The sequence below is a fragment of the Lichenostomus cassidix genome, chromosome 6 (genome assembly GCF_008360975.1).
Source record: "Lichenostomus cassidix isolate B80296 chromosome 6, HeHo_3.0, whole genome shotgun sequence".
In the NCBI taxonomy this organism is placed as follows: Eukaryota; Metazoa; Chordata; class Aves; order Passeriformes; family Meliphagidae; genus Lichenostomus; species Lichenostomus cassidix.
Window position 1 is genome coordinate 32,368,819 of NC_139487.1, and position 23,493 is coordinate 32,392,311.

The window sequence follows — 23,493 nt, forward strand, 5'->3', positions numbered from 1 at the left end:
AGGCTTTGCAGAAATAAATAAATAAAACACTCCCTCAGGCCATCTTCAATTTCTAAGCTGAACAGAGATAAGCTAATTACGGTGTCACTGGACCACATTTGCAGCTAAAGCCCCAACATCTGCAGCTCGGTGTTAACAGGCAGCTCAGACGCCGTGCTCCCGGAGCAGCACGGACTGTTTCAGGCTGATTACTCACAAGGCTCCTGCTGGCTTCCCTGCACACAGCTTCCCTTGTCCAGGAATGCATCTCAAGGACACCTCAGCATCTGCTCTGAGGGAGGAGGGGAGAGCCAGAGCCAGAGCCCACTGCAGACAGCGTGCAAAGGTAAGGGAGCTCAGCCCTCCCTCTGCAGCAGGCAGGAGACAGTGGCAAAAACTGCTCATGCACAAAGAACGGGAATGCACGTGAGGAAGAGAAGTGAGCAGAGCAGGTTTTCAGGGAATGCTGAGGGTTTGAGCTGAGCTATAGATGTTGCAAGTCTCTCTGTGGCTGCTCACCCTTTTCTACTGTGCCATTTGAAACACTTCAGCCTTTTCCCTAATTTCTAGAGTTGAGAGAGACTACTGAGCTGCTTTTCTCTTTGCTGTCCCTTGTCAAGACAGAGTGATGCTTTCCCCCCACTCAAGGCCTTGGTGAAAACATCCCTTTCCCACCACTTACTCCACAAAGTCCTCTTTGCATCGCTGGAGGAGGTCACATGCTTTCTGGATCTCTTGTTCATTCAGGAGCACCAGCGTCCCAAGAGTCAGGTGAAGCTTTGCAGGGTTCTGGAACAGGCTACTGCTGACCCCATGATCCTACAAATCAATCCATCAAATATAAGTGTCTTACCTCATCCACACACACCCTGCTCCACCACAGGGATAAATACTACAGAAAACAGGTACTAAGTCACTGGCACCAATCTTTTTATCTCTGGTCAGGTTGGTAATGACTTGACATTGAACACTTCCCAGGCTCTGTGAGGAAAGCTCAGCATGGCAGGTGAGGTGCAGTCCTACCACAGCTTCTTGCCTGCTTTTCCATCAGAGCTGCTGAACAGCATCCTGGAAGCCCATTTCAGCAGGCTGTAACTTGGGACCCAGGACCTGCAAAACTCACTCATACAGAGTTTTTCTGAGAGGAGACTTCCGCAGCCATCAAGGCAGCAGCTGCTACCAGCAACGAACTCAGCACAAGCCAGTTCAGATTTAAAACTTAAGTCTGTTTCTTGTGCAAGAAAGCTGGGACCAGCTGTAGTGACATGCTCTAAATGGTCTCTAAATCCTGTCTAAACACAAGTTGCACCTTACAACACAAGCACAGCTAATACCAGCTCTGATAATTATATTTTTCTTCTTCCCATGTACCCTAGTTTGCCAAGATGAATTAAGTTTAAATTCCTTTTATAAGAAGAGCTGTGTGTTGTTGCTGGGGAGGAACTGTTCCCAGGTGGAGCAATGGGTACATTCAGCTTTAAGAAACATGCTCTTTTGTTCTAGAATACTTATAAAAATACCTCAAGGATGATTAACACACCCATATTAAAACAATTATTTCCACTTAGTGGCCATTTCCCATCAGCACATCAAATAACCTCCAATTTTAACTCCAGAAGAAGCCAACCTGCCAGGCCATGGAAGCCTTTCTCTGTCTGAAAAGAGTGCACCAGCTGAGAACAACAGCTTTGAAGTTTCTACTGTGCTCCACGGTTTGAAATAAAACCTTTCAGATGTTTAAATGCCGCAGTATCTCAGCCCATCAAGAGTTTAATGCCCCACATCTCACTCAGCGGTTTTCATGCCTAATGACCACATCCAGACCCTTCTTTACAGCACAGCTTATGGGCTGCACTAGAGACAAGCCAGGCTGCAAAACAGAGGCCTTGCTCCAGCTGCCACAGCCTGGCAAAAAATAGAGATGGCCCCATCTCACTTCTCCTCACTTTCCCCTCCCTGCAGTAAAAGCTTTGTGGCTTCCTTTAATTCATCCTGCTGTTCACATGCATGACAGGGCATGATTTCTCTGTCAGCCTTTTTTGTCCAGTGATATCCACAGTCAGAGAATATTTTGCCCATCACAAAACACCACCCTGGGTAACAAACTGGGAGAAAGTTTGATTTAACCGTGCCATGGACAGCCAGCCAATGTCGCTCCCAGAGAGTACACAGATGAGGTACAGTAACAAAGCCGTTTGCAGGTCAGAAAGCCAAAGCCCTGCCCTCATTTTCTGCCCCAGCACGATTTGTCCTGTAAACATGACCCTGCCCCAAAAGCAGAATTTTCCCCTGAGGTTTTCAACACCTGAGTGTGGGCTGAGAGCTGACAAACGATGGCACATCCCCTCCACGAGCCACACTACCGCTGCTGGGGAGTTTAGCAGGCAAGAGCAGTGCACAGCGAGCAGGCCAAGACCTAGATAATCTTCCTGGTTTACTCCCTAGTATTTCAGGCAGCTTCTAAAAACCCTGCTTACACTCCCTACTCTTTCACAGGCCAGCAGATCCCACTTCTCCCACACATAAAATAGATGCTGCGTCAGAGGTAGCTCTCCCTGGAACAGCACACGTTCCTGTGGGTGTGTCAGCAGCCCTTCCTGGCTGGATACTGCTCTCCAGGATGCAAAAAGGCTGGAACCCATTTATTTTAATCCCAGATCATGATATGACATTGTCAAGGCTCAGTTGCCTCGTGGGAACCTGCTCTATTGTCTCTCTAAAAATTCACTGTTCAAACCTGGGCTCTTTAAGGATGTACTGAGAGGCAGGAAGAATAATCCCTTTATGCACCAATTATATGTGATGACTCTCCTTTTTAGCTTATGCCTCTCCCTGACACTGCCCTGTCATGGTCAAAAAAACCCAACTCGCTTCCCCTCAGTCATTTTTCCTCCCTCCTGATACTAGAGGCTTCTACCTCTGCTTTCCTTTAGAAGGAACACAAAAAGGGTTTTATCTGGGGTCTTCAACTCTGCAAAGCCCAAGTATGCTGTTCCTCCAAATCTAAGACCCTGTAGTACAGAAACCATAAATTACAACACGCTTCAGCCCTTCTGCATGACAAGGCAAAGGATCAAGCCCCTTAGCTCTTCTGCCCTGGCCGTGTTCCTCTCTACTGTGTTAAGAGCTTCCAGTGTTAGCAGACAGGTTTATGTTTTTCGGGGCTTTTTTTCCTTAAGAGCAGGATACTGCATGCCAGCTATATGCCCTCTGCCACACTGATCCACAAACAAAGGAGCCAGCCAGGAAAACAGCATTTGCACAGGACTGACTGAAGAGCTATAGGCTCAGAAAACCCTCCCACTTTCTGTCCCTTCCACTCTGAGATATAATACCTCATTAGCAATGTTTGATATTTACAGGTTGCCATATATTGCAGCAATCATGTTTCTTTTCCTTGCTACATCTGCAGCCTGTTCAGCCTGCAAATGCTGCGTTTGCACAGCTCTCAAAGACCCAACTGTGATTTTTCACAGCAATGTTACTGCAAAGTCTCTCCTCTTTTCCACCTGCATACTCAGACAGACGTCTCAGTTCTCCTCACTCTGACACCTACATGATTGTGCAAAGAGACTTCCAAGGTCATCCAGTTGTCCAGATCTCTCACTGCACCACATCAGTGATGAGCCTGTCCAGGTGAGCCACCTCCCCGTATTTATATTAAATTAACCTAAAAGAGCCTCCCCTTAGCCCTGCTTCATTTGCTTGGCATCGCTGACTGTACAGCATGAACAGCACCTGAAGTGTTCTGTATTTCAGCACAAGGTTTATCTTCTAAAAGGTTTTAAAGACACACACAAAAAAAACTTAGAAAGCACATACCCACTGACATAATGCTATAAAATATAAATGAATGGTTGTCATGGTAACTGCTTCAGAGAGAAATAGAGTTCCTCACAAATGCTCAATGGCCAGAAGAAATCCTCACACACACACACACACACACATACGCACACGCCTGGTCTTTTCCCTTCCTTACCATTATTAGCCTTCATTCAAAGGTTGGAGTTTACCCAGTTCTGCGATGTTTTGCACCAGGAAGAGAAATGCTCCGCTTCTGTCACCGAAACCTATTCAGATTTCGTCAAGTATTCCGAGAAATCCCATTGCTTTGGACAAATCTATAAGCTCTCTTATTGCTCTGCGAGGCAGAGTTTTGAATTACTGTTTTTCATTACTGATATGCTTTCTAGCAGACCCTGCTGTGAGATAAAGTGGTATTAGAGTGGCATTACCGGCTGGAGGAATGATTGAGAGACGCACAGGGCTGCAATGTACTCCTCCAACTAACAGGAAGCAATAAATATATCTAGAAACCCTTTCGCTAATACCAGGAGAAGGAAGGACAGGAAAATAAAACACTATATATTCCTAGGCTACACATATGCAACCCCCTGAATACCTGTTACTGACTGAATTCTACATTTCAGACTGAAAATTGAAACTCTAGAGTTGATGTAAGCAGTGCCAGGAACATTTCAGGCCCTTACAGGACTCAGAGCTGTCCAGACACAGAACAAAAATTGCAGGACAGCCACAAGGTCAGGCAGGAGGAGAGAAGATGAACATGACCAGCCTGGTCTCGGCACTTCTCTGACCAAGGCCAGATTGCTGCAGTTTTCTGAGACAAGGAGCATGCGAAGGTCTGCAGATGTTCCCAGGCAGCTCCTTCCGAATGTGACTGACAACACTTGGGGAAAGCACAAAGTCTGTGAACATGTTTCTAAGAGGATGGCAGACACCCCCTGTCTCCCCAGAGATGTAAACTGACATTTAAGAGTGGGCAAGAGACGAACAATGTGACAGACAAGATCGGGAGGGGTTTGGAGAGCAAGTAAGATCACCAGCAGAGGCTGGGCCAGTGGAGGGCTGCAGAGATGCAATCCACCCAGGAGGCAGGAAAAATGAGTGCTCTGCAGGGAGAAGGGCTGGTCCTGTGTGAGTCTGTTGTGCTGCAGGATTAGAAACACCGGAACAGAGCACAAACAACAGCATTACCTGCAAAGATGGATAAAATGCACCACATCTTAGCAATGTGACACTGTAAGGACTCACCCAACAATGAGGCAGCCTGGAAGCCAGAACCCAGCAAGAGGTATGGGATAGACACAGATTACTGCAGCAGGCAGTGCCATAGGGAGGGACAAGAGAGATCCATGGGACCTGCTAGCAGACAGCTAGAGGAGGAGGAGGATCAAATACACAGAGTCCAAGATGCCAAGACTTGAGGCAGAGCAGGGCCAGATCTCGAGGAAGACCAAGTGAAAGGACTGCAGCAGCCGTAAGCCCAGACAGAAGGGGATACAGGGCAAGAGAAACAGCAGATGGAAAGCAGCAGCCTTAATCCAGAGCCAATGGCAGGAGCAGCCCCTACAGAACGCCATGCAGGTCACCAGCTCCTCCAAGAGCTGCTTTTATGCCTGTTCCTTTGGTGTGTCCCACACAAGGACTGGAACTGGAAACCAACAGAGGGAGCCAGGCCATCACTGATGCCAGCCTGAGGTCCAGTACTCTCCATTCAGCCAACACCTTCCCAGGCTAATGTTTCCATCCCCCTGCCTGCAGGGCATTCCTTTAATCAGGGTGAGCTTTAATAAAGGCAGTGCTGCTGGCTAATGGGGAAAGACCATCCTCCTAGCCCAAGGGAAAGGTTCTCCTGGCATCTCACTGGATAATCCCCGGATCTGTTGGCCAATTTCAGTTGTATTTAACATCAGGTAATAGAAAGCTCCTAAGATGTCATGGAAATAAGCAGCTGGGAGAACAGGGGCTTAAATCCCAACTGCCAGGAAAGACAAGACTGCAAAGTCAGCTCAGATCTGTTCTTGGACATGAAACAACTGACATGCAAGTGACCATAGGAACTTGAGCAAGAGCACATATCTCCCCAGATATCAGATAATTCACACCCATGGCATGAAGACATAGGAAACTAAACCTCTTAAGGTGTGCTATCTGCACGATCTTATTTTCCTCTTAGCAAGGCACCAGCAGAAGTGACGGTCATGAAAGCAAACCAAACTGTATCAGGCCACAGAGCCCTGCAGTGTGTCTGCAATGCAACCTGCAGCAGCCACGAAGAGAACTCCTCTCTCTTGCCTAGAGATGTCCTCCAGCAGACTCAGAGGAAGTGGCAATTTAATAACACCATTTCCTCTCCTCAGCCCACCCTGTGCACTGACGCACCACTTCTGTCAGACCAGAAGCACACCAAAATAAACCAGGGAATGCAGAGCTTTCCCTTCATTTTCTTCCTCGTTTCCCTATGCCTAACTATTTCCTGATCCTCCCAACACAAGATCTGAAGGCAAGTAGGTGTGCTGTCAGCACAAAGTCTCCTGGGGAAGAAGGGAAGTGATGAAATTTGCAGGATGGCATGTGCTACCAAGTCATTTTTCGCTCAGCTCCAGCAATGACACCCATCTTCCTTTACTGTCAGGAGCCAAAAGAAAAGTGAAACAGAAGCAGCAGCAAATTTGTGAATTCCTACCTGGTTTCATGGTTATGTAAAAATCATATAAAATGTAGATAGGTCTGCTACATTATTTAGCGACTTGCCTATTAAGAACAAAATCCCCAACCCCCTTTGGAAACTTAGATATCCTCCCATCTACAAAAATCTCTAAGGAGAACAAAATATTTTACTAACAATTTACTAAGTAAGCCATTCCACCTTTCAGAGGATTTCACAACAGCACTCAACAAATTCACAGCAGATCCACCAACTTAAGTAAAAGACCTGTTAAAAATGCATTCCTAGGAAACAGAATGGAATAAGGCCTTCAAGGAAAATGCCAAAGAGTTCTCTCAGTAAATGAAACAGCACTCTGCATTCTAATCCTCATGTGGATCCCTACCTTTGAGCATTTCTCCAGCACCTCCTCCTTGAACTGAAGGAACCTCTCCTGGATGGCAGGCTGGTTGAGAGCGAAGGACAGGAAGTGTGTGAAGGGTTGCTTCTTACGGAAGCTGTCCAGGAGCACATCGATTCTTGTCCGGGCAGAGATGACCCCACCCCGTTGCTGCCCTGTGATCACTGCAGGGAAACACAGCAACACCTGTCTGCTTCCCTGAAGCTCTCTGGTTTTAGTCCCAGGCTCCTGAGGAAGCAGTAGAAATCAAAACTCCCAACCGTGCACTGAAAAACCTGCCAGACTCCCTGCTTGACTCAATGTCTGACATGGCTGTGCTTTCTTCTGCAAAGACAGGATGATGCTGTCAAAAGCATCCCTCTGCTGTCCAGTCAGTCAGCTCTGAGGGCCTAAAAAACAGTAACTGAGAGTCCATCAATTCAGTGGCCCTTCAGATCTGCAGAGCATTATTTCAAGTTTTTGTATAGGCAATCAGAGTGAAAAAGCCAAGGAAATCTATCAAGGATCAAGATGGTCCGTGTCATTTGTGCATGCACTCCAAGGCACCAAACAGAGAACACTTGAGCTTGAAAGGAAAGAACAGCAAGGAGCAAAATTTTCATGGCTTCCTATTATTACATGTTTTCAACATCTTTCAACCTTTCTAATAGTCCTTCACAGTTCTCAGGAAGAAGTCAAGACCCACTCCTTGAGAAGCACCACCACGTTCCTGTGCAGCATCACAGTGGGATCCTCCCAGCACTTCCTCCTCATAGCTCTGTCACAAATATCACTGCATGCCGTGCCAGTAATCTCTGGAGCATGTCCTAAGGAACCCTCCAAATACCCACTCTGGCAAAACCCACACAGGTCAGCCCTGACAAGCAAAGCCTCCTTTCTTTTTAAGTCCCTGGAAGTGATGAGAGAGAACATATGGTACAAGAAGCCCTGCTCTCACTGTTGGGATCTAGTGACAGCTCCAGAAAGTCAGGAATGTCATCTAAACACTTCTCATATTAAAGCACATGCTGATGCTTATTTTGTACACAGATAAACAATGTATTTCTCTGAATGCTTTTTTCAGTTTCTTATTGATGGAATACTATTTTAAAAGCAAAACAAAAAAAATATAACACATTCAGGACCCAAGTTCTCCAGCCAGTCATTTAAGGCCCAGAAGTGACTTAAAAAAAACCAAAACAAACAAACAAACAAAAAAAACACCAAAAAAAAAAAAACCAACAAAACAACTGACACTGCTTTATACAGATTTATAGACAATAAAAATAAATTCAGGAGAAAAGTGAAGTGATTTTCACAGGGCCAAAAAGTGAGTCAATGCATGTCAGAAGTAGGAATTAAAGGGAAAACACCTCCTGTACCCCTCCCTGCTTATATTGTGCTTGTGCAAGAGCAGATAAAAGCAAACCTATTTTAAGTGTGTTCTACTCACCAATTTCTCCTTCCACTCCAGGCTTGGGAATGATGATCGAGGTTCGAGTCTCTGTCTCTAGCCTCTTCTTGGTTTCCCCTTTCTTCCCAATGATGTACCTACAAGCATAAAGTGCAAGAGCCACTCACACAGGGACACTGAACCACCCTCCATCACATGTGTCCTGGACCCTCTGTGCTGGAGGAATGCACACACACATGTCCATGTGCAGGACCACATCCAGGCACAGAGTTGATTCCCAGGACTCCACATGTGTCCAGCTGTGGGACAATGTCGAGCTGTGGCTCACAAGTGGCTTAAGTTAAAATAAGACAGCAGGTCCATGACAGCTCTGCTCAGCACATCCTGCCACAGCTTATTCATCAGCTGGGTTATCTCTCTTTCCCATTATCCCAGCTGAGGAAGAACTAAGGCCTCTTTTGCTGCTTTGTGCTTTGCTCAAGGTAGTCATTTGCCAGCATCCAAACACACAGTGGACCACCTTTCCTTCTCTATATTTCAGCAAACTATTCAACTAATAAAACTGTCAAAAGTAACTAGATAGAGCTTTGAACACCACAGGTTTCCCAGTAAAGAAGGACTGGAGTCAATAGCCAATTCCAGTCGTGTGTGCTTTCTCTGAAAGCTTTTACAAACTCCCGCTGCCAGGCTGCTCGCTCCAGTTCTTCCTCCCCTTCCTTCTCCCACCCTCCCTGATGCTTTTATGTTCAAGGGAAGAGATGCTCAAAGACTCTCCTGCCAGCCAGCAAGCACCACCTGCTGTCCCTGCCACAAGGACGGCGAGGAGTCAAGTGAGGCCCAACTGCACTAGAAAGGCACTGCCAATTTTCCCTTCCCGAACGCTCAAACCCAGAGCATGGAACACATTACAGAGATCCAGCACTCACCCCAACCTCAAAAAATAAATATTCTGTGCTCAACTTCTTCCCCAGCTGGCGGCAAATCAAATAAACCAAGGCACACAGGCTCACTTGTATAAGGGGCTGGGAACCTCCACGCGGCACTGGAAGCCTCGCTCAGTCTCCTCCACCACAAAGGCATCGCAGGGCTCATCCGTGCAGTCACTGGGGCCTACCAGGAGAACCACATCAGACCCTGCACAACCTCTCTGAAGTTTGGCAGTGCTTTGTGTAAGACAACAGTCTCTTCCCAGCCTTCTTCCAAGGTTAAATGAAGGAAGGAGCAGGCTGCTCTCTGCTGTGGATAACTACTTTTTACTTATCACCTTACTACCAGCTCCGGAACACATAATGACTGCTTCTAAATCCGGCTGGCTGGGAGGCACAGGAAACAGGTAGTTACAGCCCAGGTTTTTTCTCAGCTGGAGTTTGTGCAATTCCCACACAGTGGGAATGGTCTCTTCTGGCAGCCAGTTTGGAAATTTAAGGTCACAGAAGAACACAGATAAAAGGTGAGGATAATTTTGGTTCAAGGGTTCAGGCCAGTGATTTAGAAAAAGCCTCAGAGGAATAGATGCACCTTTCATCCATGGGCCATTCAGTCGTGCTTGGATCAAACAGAACATCCAGAAAGAAGCCATGCTTCCTATCTCCTTTCCAACACAAACAGGGATGAATTTGGATGGAAAGCACCTTGTTAAAGCTTTGTGCAATCCACCGAAAGGCAAGGTGGGAGGACAAAAAGGACACAACTGCCACAATCTTTCCTATTTGAAAAGTAACACTGGAGCTTTTCTGTGCCCACAACAACAGACAATACAGACAGAAAGACAAAGTAAAATACACCAGGACAAGCAGAATTTTGCCCCCAAATAAGTAACACCTTCCAAAAACTGCACAGTAGGAGGCCAGATTTTAAAGGCACGAACATTGCAAGGACAGAGGGTCTTTAGCAAGCAGCTTCTAACAGTGCTGTATCTGCAAATAATCACACTACAGAAAAGAAAGACACTTCAGAAACCCGTGAAAAACAGATCTGCAGAGCTAATTTGCTTTTCCCTTTCCCCAGAGATCTTCCACAGCCAGCAAGCAAATTTACCAGTCAGCAGCACAGTCAGCCAACCCACTCAGGATAACTGGGATTGCTTCCACTCTGGGCAGCAGGATCATCAGAGACCAACACAAAGTGTTTTTCTCCCTCTTAAACACCTCAATCCACCATATGGGCAGGTCTTTGGGCTCATGAAAATATCAGAAATGACACTGAGAGCTCCCTAGGTCCCCAATGTTGATGCTTTCACCTCTTGAGCATCACTCCTTACCTGCATAGAAGTCCTCCTCCTCCTCGTGGGGGAAGGCCTGCTCTTGGATGAGATTTTTCCGGTATACTCGCCCCCCAATCCTGATCAGGGGAGGCCTCAGCACATCCATCCTGCTGCTCCTCCTGCTGACATAACAGACAGCTTTACTAACTCAAGCCCAGGAAAACTAAATGTTGCTGTTTCCTTGTGGATTGGGCTAGAAGAGACCTTTAAGCTCAGCTTGTTCTACCCCCTGCCATGGGCAGGGACACCTTCCACTGTCCCAGGCTGCTCCAAGTCCCATCCAGCCTGGCCTTGGACACTGCCAGGGATCCAGGGGCAGCCACAGCCTCTCTGGGCACCCTGTGCCAGGGCTTCAGCACCCTTACAGGGAACAATTTCTTGCCAACATCCAACCTAAACCTCCCCTCAAGCTAAAAGCTCCTTGATGTAGAGTCTTCAGAAAGGCAACACCCCCTCAAACCTTACGTGTCTCAATCAAAGAGTCATTTTATGAGAACTTACAAGTACACTCCTTGTCAGCTCATAAAGCACAATCGGGAGAAACCAGAAAATTAAAGCAGGGCTTTATTTATGTAGCTCTCTCTAAACATCATAGGTTTCAGCTAAAACTCACTGCAGCCTCAGTCAACGTGACATTTTGTAATTTCTTTGGGCTTTAGTTGGCACCGAGTTAAAAGTTTTTACAATGAAGAACATCTATGGTTTTAAAACAAATCTGTGACTCAGAAAATATAATTTCCACTCACAAAAATCACCTTTGTCAGAAGGTTTACCTGTCCACTGCAACAGAACAGGAAAAAATTAAGAGCTTGCCCTTGAAGCAACTAGCATCTTACATGTAATTTATTACAGAGTGACAGCAGGTTGAGAAGGGTAATACTCCCCTAAGTTCAAGCCCCACTTTCTGAAATGACTCACAACCACCGAACTTACACCGGAAATAAAAAAAACCAACTTACACTTCAATAAAAGTAGTAACTCCTGTAGCTCAAAGGAAGACGTGCAGAGGTAAGCTGTGCACAAATAAACCATGAAAAATCAGTCACTAGGGTTTTTGTTTCCACGCAGGCTTTTTTGGGGGAGGATTATGTTTTTAACACACTGGTGTCACAATTTCATGACACAGGACTTGTGAACAGTGAGCAGTAACAGAGAGAGGCACAACACAGCTGGGGCTGCAGCCTCGGGGCAGGATGAGGCTCGGGAGGGCAGGATGAGGCTCGGGAGGGCAGGATGAGGCTCGGGAGGGCAGGATCCAGAGGGGCTGCGGGCAGCTCCCCGGGGAGGGCGACAGTGGCACCGGCAGGGCCCGCACCGCGCAAACTCCCGGGGCGCCGGGGGCAGCGAAGCAACAGAACGGCTCAGCTTGACGCTCACAGCCCTGCGGGAAGGCGGCGGGAGCAACGACACCGTCCCGTCCCCGCCGCCATTTCGCTCCGGCTCGCCCCCGCCCCGCTCCCCTCACGCGTCCCGCCGGAAGTGGCGCGCGCCCGCCCCGTCATGCACCGCGAGCGCGGCCACGCGCGCCGCCCGTACCGAGCCGCCGCGCGGGAGCCCGGGTGGAGAAGAAAGGGTTCGGGACGGGATCGGGGAGCGGCGGGAGGCGGCGGCGGCCCGGCAGGTGAAGGGCGATGGAATGAGCGCGCGGGGAGGGCGGAGGCGGCGGCGGCGCGTGGGCTCCGCACTCACCGGGGAGCGGCTCGGAGGGGCCACGGGCGGGAGGCGGGGGAGAAGGCGCGGCCAGGGTGTGGGCGCGGCCATGAGCGTGTGGGCGTGGTCTGTGGGTGGGCGTGGTCTTCGGGGGCGTGGTCTCTGGGCGGAGCGCGGGCTCTGCCCCCCCCAAGATGGCGGCTGCTGAGGTGCCTGAGGCGTTGGCTGCAGGTTCCTCTAACAGGCCCAGGCATCGCCCTGACCTGCCGCCGCCTCTCCTCTGTTTGTTTAAAATAAACCCCCTGCAGCCACACTTAGGGATCTGTCGGGTCTGCGAGCCCCGGCTGGCGTCGTTTCAGCGCAAATCATCGTCGCACCTCTGTGCAGGGAGCTGAGCCTGAGAGTTTGCTGAGGGAGGTGTTGCTGGGTGTAGCATAGCAAAAATAAAAGTTTGGTTTATGCAGGCGTTTTTCTTCACGGCCTGTAAGCCCCCAGCCTCCTGTGGGCTGCTGTGTTCTGTGTTACAGTAAATGAAACAGTCTCGAGCACTCTTGGAGAAACTCATGTACAAGGGATGGAGGAACAGGACAAGGGGAATGGCTTCCCACTGACAGAGGGCAGGGTTAGATGGGATATTGGAAAGAATTTGTTCCCTGTGAGCCCCTGGTACAGGTTTTCCAGAGAAGCTGTGGCTGTCTCGTCCCTGGAAGTGACCAAAGCCAGGCTGGACAGGGTTTGGAGCAGCCTGGGATAGTGGAAGGTGTCCCTGCTCATGGCAGGGGGTGGAATGAGATGAGCCTTTAGGTCTTCAAATCCCATTTTTCTCCACAAAATCCTTGAGCGCTTTCTAAGGGCTGTGTCTGTATACTGTCTGTGTACCTTACAGAGCCTGCAGCAGTGTACTAAATATGATAACAGAACTGAATTAAATGAACAGGATAATTGGGAAGTGCTTATAAGTATTGGGAGGAGCAGCAAGTGCTGTCACTGATAAGTGCCAAGTAACACTGTTTTTACTATCAGAGAGGTGCATGACAAGTTTTAAGTCCTGTGACAAACATACACCCAGTACCTCTTAAAAACAAGACTGAGGTGGCTGGAACTGTGCTGCACAGGCAGATGAATCCTCAGGCATTGCCAGTTTAGGTCAAATGCACTGTTTTAAAGGCAAAAGCACATCTGGAGTGATGCAGAAAGCAGCTGATGCAAGTTAGGCACGGCGTGGCTCTGTGCAGGATGCGGCGCTGGAACTGGCAGTCCTGCAGCCTTCCAGGTTTTATGAGGCAGCAGGATTTCTGTGTTTGTGCTCCTGGAAACAAGACAAAAAAAGGAAAGAAACCCCGCCTTTTGTGACCCTGGGGAGCAGGATAAGTGCCAGGGCAGCTAAAGGCCAGGGAATTCAGGCCAGCAACCTGTACCTCGTTATTTTTGTGCACGCTCTGGATGAATTCCTAGGAGAATTCCGAGGGGTTGGAGCTGGGGTTACCTTCAGTTTCTGGATGTGACAGCTCTGTTCCCGTGCCCACAGTGGGTGCAGGCAGCTCTCCCACACACACAGAGCAGCCTGGACGCTCTGTGGCAGCAGAGGCAGCTTCTTCCTGCCCCTCACCGCCTCCATCCATCCTCTGAGACTTGCGGCCGCTGGCTCTGCGCCCCGGGGAACTCCGAGATGTCTTCCTAACTCAGGCTCTGCTCTTTGTCCTCCCAGGCTGGGCCAGGGTGCAATGGCAGCCTCCTCCTCGTCCTCCTCGGCCGGCGGAGTCAGCGGCAGCTCCGTGACAGGGTCGGGGTTCAGCGTTTCGGACCTGGCGCCACCCCGGAAAGCCCTCTTCACTTATCCCAAAGGAGCTGGGGAAATGCTGGAAGGTGATTGCTCCTGCCCTTCTTCCCTGTTCCTCCTCCAAGTTGCTGAACTTGGCACCCCTCTGGCAAAAGCTGGAGGTAGAAAGGAAGCGCCAGGGCTCAGTTGGTCCCTGCTTTCCCACCAGTTGTTCATGAGGAAGTGATTTTTCTGGCAGTCACCAGCTTTTTAGCTCCATGACTACACTTCAGACCAGGAAGCATATACCTGAAAGGGAACATGACGGTGTTAATTGCTCATTGTTAGCTAATCCTTTGATGTGAGGCAGGGATTACTGTGAAGATAGCTGAGACAGGAATATTTTTCTTGTCAGAAGCAGTAATTTTCTTGGTTTGGGTTAGTCCAGGAGGCAGCTTATCTCCCTGCCAGCTTGCATCTGGATGCCTGAGCCCTGTCACCAGCTTCGTCGGGTATTGCGGAAGTGGAAGCCAGGCACAGCTCTGGGTGAGGGAGGAAGGGCAGGTCCTCCAGGTGACAGGGTTAAACCAGGGTCTGTCTGTCTCTCTCTGCTCCCCTTGAACTTCCCTTGTCACCGTGCCACACTGTGGCCCAGCAAGAGCCCTACATCCGTTGGGATCAAGGGACTGAGGCTGGAGTGTCCCTCTGGCAGCACAGGGCAGCTGGGAACTGACGGCTGGGCTGTTGAAGGGCTGTTTTTATTACACATTAGAGCCCATATGCCAGGCTATTGAAGTAATTATGACTAAAGGTTTGCTCACAGAACTTAACGAGCCCTCAAAACAAATTAAAGTAATGAAGCACTTCATGTTACCAAATAGACAGGCAGCTGTTCCTCCTGAGAGCCACTCAGCAGGACAGACAGGGAGTTGGAGGACAGAATCCAACATTTAGGTTGGAAAAGGCCTCTAAGACTATCGAGTTCAACCTCTGACTGATCCCCACCTTGTCACCCAGCCCAGAGAACTGAGTGCCATGTCCAGTTGTTCCTTGGACATCTCCAGGGACAGTGACTCCACCACCTCCCCAGGCAGCCCCTTCCAGTGTTTAACAAACCTTTCTATAAAAAAATTCTTCCTGATATCTCCAGGATATATTTGGGACAGTGCTTATGAGAGGAAGCTCTGAGCACATTGAAATTCCAGCTCTTCCCTGGTGTTCAGCTTTGGATTAGATTTTTACAGAGTTCTGTCTTTGAAACTGCTCTTCACATTGTTATGGCACAAGAGCTTTAAGTGGATTGTGCTTTGGGCTGACCTCTTTACCAGGAACACAGCAGTTCAGCTCTGGGTGGCAGCAACAATCAAACACTGTCCCTCTTGCAGGAAGCTCTAGGCTGACTTTTTAATTTCTGACACAAAAGGTGATACACCCATTCTTTCATCAGACGGGTACCAGTGAAGGAGCTGCAGTTTCCTCTTCAAAAATCTCAAGACTGACTGATTGTTATTTCTATTTTAACTATCTTGCTTGTTTCTAAATAAACTCTTAGGTATTTTGAGTTTTTTTAGAAGGAAGCAGTATAAACTATGTCAGTGCTTGGCATACAATTAGCTATGTTTTCCAGATTGCTCTATTTCTGAGTCACTAGTGTGATCAATTACTGACTTGAATGGCAAGATACACATTATTTGAAATTCTTTATGTAGGGTTATGGTCTGAGCCCGTGGGAAATCTGAAATGATTCTAAGGACAGAAGCGTCTGAGCCCTGAGGGAATCACAGACTGCCATAACATTACCTGGCTTCTCCTCAGCTTACCTTCTATTTAAAATGGACTACAATTGCTTGTCAGAGGGGATGTAACAGAATTCCAGCCAGGATGTCTTCCCAGGTAGCACCAGGAGCCAGCCAAAGCCCTGTGCAGAGTCACAGGGGCTGTGCTCAGCACAGGGAAAAGTGATGGAATGAGAGAAGGGGGAACCCACACCTCAAACATCAAACAGGAGGTCAGGGGCACTGAAGGCTGCTCAGCCTTAAACTCTGGGGTTCAACCAGCTGCTATTTCTGTTTACAGATGGCTCCGAGAGGTTCCTCTGCGAGTCTGTGTTCAGCTTTCAGGTTGCATCGACATTAAAGCAAGTGAAGCACGGTAAGCAGCAAGCGCCGGCTGCGCGTCGCTCGGAGAAGGCGGCAGGGACAAAGCCTGACCTGCTCTCGGGTGCCAACCACAAGAAAGCAGAGTGAACGCTAAGTCAGGCCACCACTGAGTCCTTTTGCAAGCCCTATGCAAAGTGCCGGGAGCCTGCAGAGGCTGGGTGGGAACAGGCTGTGCCTTCCGAAGCTTGTTTTTCAATGGCTGTGTGGCAGTGCGAGGTGAGGCTGGAGGAGGAGGTTCTGGGCAGGAAACGCCCACGCTCTGATCTTGGCCCAGCGCTGACTGTCTCTCTGGCCTGGGGCAAAGGGACGCTCCATTCCACCTTTGTTTCCCGCTGAGCCCGTGTGGCTCTGGCAGGGTCAAGTGAGGCTTCCAGAGGCTCAGGAGGCGGCCACGCGTGGCGTGGCGTGGTGTGGCGTGGCGTGACAGGGCTGACTCTATTCCCTGCTTCCTCAGGGAACAGCCTGGTGTCCTGTTTGAACCTCTGCTTCCCTTCCGGGCTCTTTGCCCTCGCCCAGGTGCCTGTGACCCACTGATGGGTTTGGCTGCATCACGGCTTTGGTTCTCATAGAGCCCAGCAGCAGATCCTGTCTGCTGCTTGAGGGTCATGTCCTTTCTGGTCCCTGCCTCTTGTCAGCCAGAATGGTACTTCCACCTGTTGTCTCAGACTGGAGAGGTTTCCTGTCCTCCTCCGGTTGTCTGGGGGCGTGCAGCAGCTTGCAAGGCCGTGATCCTGTAGTTCTGCACCAGAAAGCAAAGCTGAACTTCAGAGCCATTGTTTCCACAGCTCTGCTCTGGCTGTAGCTACCAGGGAATGCTACACAGCCTGGCACCCCGACAGACACCAGCCTTTGGAACTGGTTTGTGGAGCACCTCCCTGTTTTCTCCCTGTAAGAAAGGTGAAGGGCTTTAAAAAAAGATCGAGGTCATCATTTTTTGGCTTGTTTGTTTGACAGTTCCCAAAAGGGTGCAGAAGGTGGAGTGAGAACAGTCCCTCTTAAAAGCACCCACTGCTGCAGTCAGCATAAATCACACACAGTTTATGTTATGCCTCTTGCTAGTCCTGGGCTGTTTCTCCAAGAGGCTGCAGTGAGCTTACAGCATTGTTCGACTTCCAGCAGAGCTGGGAGAAGGGATATTCCCATCTCTGCACCACTGCAGCTCATTTAACGGAGAATGGACCCTGTGTGCCCATCACACAACTGGTTATAAATAAACCTGAGGGGAAGATGTTGTCTGGGGGACCCCCAGGACCTTCCTCTCATTAGCAGGCTCTGGTTGCAGAGCCTTTCTGCCACACTCATGCAGGTCCTCCTTCAAGGACCTTCATTAAAAGCACAGTTCCTCATGTTGCACCCAGCTCTACCGTGGGCTGACCTAGCCCTCTCTGAACTTCTCTGTTCTTCTGCACTATAAATATTTATGCCAAAGAAATGAGCTTCATCCTGTTTTCACCCCCATACACTAATGGGCCTTGTGTTTCCCTGTTAGGACTTGAATGTACATGGCACGGGCAGGGGTGGGTAAACACACACTAGGGAAGAAAAGCCTGTCCCTGCTTTCTCTTCGCTGTTTGCACAGAGTGGGTTTGGATTCAAATGGGCTCCATGGGTTTTATTCTGCCCTGCTCCCCACTGACAGCTGGGAATTTGCATCTAATTGAAAGGTTTAATTGCATTGCCATTGCAAACCACAGTTACCTTTGAACTCCTCGCAGATCAACAAGTTGCAAGGATGGAAAAACTTGCCGGTCTGGTGGAAGAGCTGGAGGCAGATGAGTGGAGGTACAAGCCAATAGAGCAGCTCCTGGGATTCACTCCCTCCTCGGGCTGAGCATGTCTGGATTGCTGCTGTCAGGGAGCAGAAGAAAAACATTCCCTGGCCTGGCTTCAAAACACCCCCCATTCGTCAGATGCTGACAGCTGCATCGGCAGGATGGGGCTTTGGGTATTTTTGAGAGTGGGGATCCCCCATAAAGCTGCCAATAAACAGAAATGACGGGATTCTGTAGGTCATTACAGGCTGGCAGGGCTTGGTTTCTGTAACTTAGAAGGCAGGATCATCTGTACAGCCCTCGGAGAATCTCTGTATTGTTTACAGAGCAGGGCAGACGGACAGTGTGGCTGCAGGGAGGGTGACCCCCGTAACAGCCTGGGCTCCCGCTGGAGCGCAGCCGGAGCGCTGGGTGAGCAGGGAAACCCTCTGGAGCAAATGCCAGAAACACTCCTCAGCCCCAGCTGTCATTCTGGGGCATGGACATGAACTTTCCCGAGGTCAGGTGAGGGGCCAAGTGACGTGACCTCCTCCAGTGGTGCCTCAGGCATTGCCCAAGCTGTTCTCTCTCCATCGCCGTTTCTCTGGTAGCGCTGGCAGGACCCTGCTCCATCTTTAATACCCTGAAACTTTGTACTCTTTGTTCTGCATTGGATTTCTCTGTGACAATAAAATAATTCTGTCTTTGAAACTCTTTATCTGGTCTCATGAAGGAAACAGTCAGCTGTTTGGGAGGTAAGGAGGTTTGGTGAAGCTTAGATGCAGCTCGGCTGTCCCAATGGTAGACTGAAGTTCAGTGTGAGAGGAGCCAAACCATGCTCAAAAGTGGCTTGATTTAAATCAGATTTTTATCCTGCTTTAAGTCTGCCAGAGGAGAAGACTCTGGTTTAAAACCATCCATTTTAATCATCTTGTTTTTCGGTTGTACTTCACTTCTGTTCTTGGAGGGAACTGGATTTCCATGTTCTGGTGTAACCATTTCAACATGTTGATTTTCCATGGATGAGAGCCTTCGCCCCACGGCTCTGCTGGCCAGCAGGGGGTAGGAGCAGCACCGTATGCAAGCAGTTATTTGATTTACTGCTCCAGATGCCTAATTTTTCCATTTTCAACATCTTATTTACGAGATGATTGTATTTTTTACTCACTATTTCAGCCCAGCCACATCTGGATTGAAACCGATTAACTGGAATACATTCCCATTTTAGATCACCAGCAATTAACTAAAACTAAGGGGTGAAAGTACGCAGCTACCTTCCGTGTCTGTTGCTGTTAATAAATTAGTTCCAGTGCCAGAGTCAGCTTTGGGCAATCCCCACACTGCCCGGTGTGCAGGTGAAGCAGCAGTTCCAGCTCCATGGAAATTCACCATGCGGCTCCCGGAGCGGCGCAGGGCGTTCTCACGTAGGGCTGCGGCTCGGCTGAGATGTGTCCCACGCTGGCCGCCCCGGCCCCGGCCCCAGCCCGGAAAGCCTCCTCCCCAGCCTTGGAGGGCTGCCAGGCCCCGCTCTGCGGGGGCCTCCTGCACAGTCAGCGGCTCCGCGGCCAGGAGTGCTCCAAACGTGACGGCAGGCGGGATTCAAGCTCCATCCCAGATGGGCTTGCTTGGGAAAGAAGGGAGCGTTTCAACCCTCCGCTTCTTTGTTTGTTTGGTGGCATCTATTTTTAATCTTGCTTACACCAGCCATCCAAGTGTACCTTGGCCAAACCTGCCAAAAATGCTCACCCTCTATCATTGTGGGGTTTGGAAATGGAGCAGCAGATCCCCAAACTCTCTTGCTCACACCCTGTCCCCCCTACTCACTGACCCAGCACAATCAGGCACAGAAAGAGCTTTTCCTTTTCACTGCTCAACTTGGTAAACTTTTCCACCCTGCCAGCCCTCCTGGGACGCCAGGGCCTCGGAGCCTGCAGCTTTGCCCACGGGATGCAATGCCCCAAGCATTGCCCAGACCTCCCTGTCCAGATACAAAACAGTCGGGCTGAGATTTATCCCCCTCGCCCTCCTCCCATTCCTTGTTTTCCAGCAGCTTCTTGCGCTGGGACAGAGCAGGAGCAGGGAACGTCCCCAGCTCCGTGCTGTACATGGTGTGTTTGTATGTGTGCCCAACACCAAAATAGACACATGTGTGAGAGCCATTGAGAGGAAGTGAAAAGTTCACCCTGTACAGTACTACGAATGCAAAAACATGTTGTTGGCCGTTCCCTCCTCCCGCTTGGTAAACACTTTATGTAATGCAGGGCGAACTGGAGGGATCCGTATGGGCAAAACCCCTCCACACTCCCCCTCCTCCAAACCCAGGTTTTCCCTGGCAGCTGGAAATTCCCCAGCCAACCTATTTCCTGCTTTGCAGATCAGTGGGGCTGTGCCGGCGATGGATGTTCCTGCTCGGGTTTGGAAGCCCCGTTGCCCCCTCACCCCGGGGGTCTCGGGGGCTGTTCAGAGGCTGCAGCTGGGCACGGAGCGCAGGGGGAAGGGAGCCCGGCAGCTGCCAGAAAAAGTTGATGCGGGGAGGGGAGGGAAAATAAAAAAAGAGGCGAACAAAGAGCCTCGTTCAGGGCTGCTGGTTGGTTTTCCTGTGGGTGCTCGCAGCAGAACGTTATGTACCGGCACAAGCCCCGCTCACACCTCCCCTCCCCAGCTCTCCTCGCCGCTGGCCACAGCCCCATCGCCGGCCACGGCGCCAAGGCACGCGCTCGCCTTGCTGCCTGGGCAAGCCGCCCGCCCGGGAGGGCCTCTCCCAACACCAAGGATGCAGCAGTGTGGGGCAGCACCCCCAAAAACACCCGCTCCCATCTTTCCCCCAAAAGCACCCAAGGGGAGATGAGTTTCACAGCCCACACCCTGCGAACGACACGGTGCCGACCCAGCACTCAACCCGGCACTCAGCATCTCAGCTGCCAAAACCTGTCCACCGCCCTCCCGGGTGCACGTTCCTCGTTCCTCCGCCCGGCTCCTGCAGCTGCTTGTCCCAGGGGTGAGAGACGGGCCCGGAAGGTTTGGCTGTGGCACAGACCTGCCTGGCCGGCAGCACGCTGGGACCTGCCACCGCGTCCCACGCAGCCAGAGCTCACCTGTCAGAGCTGGCCACGGGCTTGGAGGATGCAGGGTCACCCCTGGTGTGCCCGTCACCCCCTGCCACAACCAGGGACCTGGTGTGAGGGACACCCACCCCACCAGGCACTTTGGAGATGTGGTGAAAAATATGGCCTCAGCCCCTCTATTACTGGGACACAGAGGATCACACCAGCCTCTGCGCCAACCCCGTGTGCTGAAATAATGTGTAAATCTACCTAAAAGCAGCTTTTTGGGCCATAGAGCTGCTGGGAAAAAACATGAAGCCAGGGGCTCCTCCACAGCAGCAGCCCATGGGGCAGGAATTTTCCCCCCACCATACAGGGGGCACAGTTTGCACCCCGTGTGAGCCAGAGCACTCGTTGAGCCCCTCAGTATTCTCCTCCCTTCCTCCTCCTCCTCCTTCTTCCCAGCCCCCTCCCCCTGCAGCCTGCAAAACCGCTGAGCTCAGCACATCCCGGGCAGGGGCCCAGCCAAGGACCCACCCCAATGCCAGCCGCTCCCCCCAGCTCCTGCTTAACCCTTTGCAAAGCCAGGCTGGAAATCAGAACGATCAAGCAAATCTCATCACAGAAGGGCACAGGCACAGCTGGCTGGGAACAGGCTGTCCAGAAAGCTGGAATCTCTGCTCTCCCAGAAAGGACAGCAGGTCAGGGGGAAAGACACTGCTCGTCCACAAAAACCACGCTGGGTTTACTGCCAGCAGCAGGACCAGGGGAGGGGAAGTGCAGGAATTACCAACACTGTGGCTGAAACTTTACTTTCCAGCCCAAAACTGTTCCTAGAGGCCCTGCTGCAGAAGAGCAGCCTGGATCTCAGCTTCTTTTGGGAAGGAGAAGGAGCTGCCAGTCCTGCATGGCCTCCCCTCCCCACTGGAATATTTTATTGCAGGGACCAAAAAATTACATTTCCCTTTAAAACATGCCATCACACCAGAGCCGCTTGCTTTGCTGCCTACCAGGAGATGTTATGGCAAAGAAAGAAAAATATTTATGCTTGGCTCCAGAATTCCTGTTTATTTTTAGCATGGCGCCTTCCCTGTGGTCCTTTACCTCTTTTTTGTTTATTTGCTGCTTTCCCCCTGTTCTGACCCCCCAAACCAGCAGATCCTCATCTATTTTCAGCCTCACCCAGCCAACATTCGTACCAACGACTTGGTGGCTGTGGGGAGATATAACCCATGAGGTACATTTTGTGAAAAACAGGATCCCAAGCACCATCCAGCCGTTTCCGAGAGCAAGTGTGCAAATACTGGGGTGTATTTGTAACAGCTGGGGTTGGGGGTAGTTCATTTTTTGTCCCAAAAAACTCTGTCCCAAAAAGCTCTGCAAGCTGCAGGCACAAGCCAGGACTTGTTCCCAACTCCCCATACATCTCTGCTCCCTCGGATGCTACCCACTCCCCCAGACTGGACTTCCAAGCCCAAAATGCGGATGGATTCAAGCTTGGACCCCTAAAAAGCAGCCACAGCTGCAGGTGGAGAGCCCAGACCCTCTGCACCGTTCGGGTGGGAGGTCACAGGCGGTGGGTGGGGGCTCGTCCCCCTCGCTCCTGGCTGCCGTGCGCTCTCTCCACCGTGTTTATCGCCGGGCTCTTATCAATCTCGGCTCGGGAAGGACAGGACCCAAGATAGGTCCCGGGGTGGCTTCAGAGTATGCTCAGCCCCTCCGATAAAGCCGCAGGCAGCGCAGCGGGAGGACAAACAAAGCTCTTTATCGCCAGTTGGGCTCCTTGCGCTCCTCAGGGTCTGGCTTTGGAAAGGTCACGTACGCGGGGACAGGCACGCAGGACCCGCGGCTGCAGGGGACACGCTGCCGCAGTGCAGGGCTCGGGGGTGTCCCGGCCCAGCTTTAGGAGACACCAGGGAAGGCGAAACGGGGTGACCCCAGCCTGGCACTGAGCAAAACCCCATCCCAGCCTGGCCGTGCCCTGCCCCCGCCCCCCTTGATCCTCAGCAAGTTTCACTCCAACATCCCTTGCTGCCTTAAGAAACCAGGACGAGGCCGGCGAATGGGACACGGGGATCACGCGTGGGGTCCCGGTTTGGTTTGTCCCCGCCGTAGGGCAGCGGGCTCAGCCCATCCCTGCCAGGGCAGCAGCATCTGGCAGCTGCCACGGAGGATGTGGTGGAACAGCCCCTGGAAGACCAGGCGGATCAAAACCTAACCCACAGGAAAACCCGCACTGGTTTCCCAGCCCGGGGAGGGCTCGGGGACCGCGGGGACACGGAACGGGATGCGTGTGCCCGAGCGATGGGCTAGCCTGGGGGAGCGGGGGTGAGCGCGGGCGCTGAGAGGGTGCCCGGGGTGGTGTCCGGGCTCGGGAGGGTTGCAAGGCCGAGGAGCCTCCGCGGCCCGGGCCAGCCCCTGATGCAACCGCGGGTCCCGTTTGCAGCGCCCGGGGCAGCGCCGGGCACGGGGGCGCGGCCGGGGGGGCGTGGCCTGGGCGAGGGGGCGTGGCCAGCTCGCTGTCACCGGGCAGGAGAGACGCCGCGGACGTGCACCGCGCTCCCATTGGCTGAGGCGGGGAGGGGGGCGTGGCCTCCCGTGCCGCCCCGATATAAGGGTGGGG

At 51.2% G+C, this 23,493-nt stretch overlaps 2 protein-coding genes across 9 annotated transcripts in view; one reads left to right on the plus strand and one right to left on the minus strand.

Annotated features, from left to right (window-relative positions):
• Positions 1 to 12,250, minus strand: part of ASCC1 (activating signal cointegrator 1 complex subunit 1) — a 35,394-nt gene extending 23,144 nt beyond the window's left edge. Inside the window, exons 1-7 of one of the 7 annotated variants that reach the window (XM_085064385.1) lie at positions 12,044 to 12,148; positions 11,467 to 11,520; positions 10,505 to 10,629; positions 9,255 to 9,354; positions 8,284 to 8,381; positions 6,837 to 7,015; positions 662 to 798 (exon numbers count right to left, since the gene is read on the minus strand). In XM_085064385.1, the coding sequence (XP_084920511.1) occupies positions 662 to 798; positions 6,837 to 7,015; positions 8,284 to 8,381; positions 9,255 to 9,354; positions 10,505 to 10,613 (623 nt within the window). In that variant the 5' untranslated portion in view covers positions 10,614 to 10,629; positions 11,467 to 11,520; positions 12,044 to 12,148. Of the gene's footprint in view, positions 1 to 661; positions 799 to 6,836; positions 7,016 to 8,283; positions 8,382 to 9,254; positions 9,355 to 10,504; positions 10,630 to 11,466; positions 11,900 to 12,043; positions 12,154 to 12,196 lie in introns of those variants that run through there. The other 6 variants (XM_085064387.1, XM_085064391.1, XM_085064389.1 and 3 more) reach the window with 6 other exon arrangements.
• ANAPC16 (anaphase promoting complex subunit 16) lies at positions 11,993 to 18,537 on the plus strand. Of its 2 annotated transcripts, none has more exons than XM_085064394.1 (4): positions 11,993 to 12,066; positions 13,866 to 14,023; positions 15,993 to 16,067; positions 17,791 to 18,537. In XM_085064394.1, exons 1-4 carry the CDS (start codon positions 12,008 to 12,010, stop codon positions 17,904 to 17,906), a joined length of 408 nt encoding a protein of 135 aa, XP_084920520.1. In that variant the 5' UTR covers positions 11,993 to 12,007; the 3' UTR covers positions 17,907 to 18,537. The 2 variants fall into 2 exon arrangements, with proteins under 2 accessions (XP_084920520.1, XP_084920519.1); XM_085064393.1 differs by having other exon boundaries at positions 12,009 to 12,128.
• The last annotated feature ends 4,956 nt before the right edge of the window (positions 18,538 to 23,493 follow it).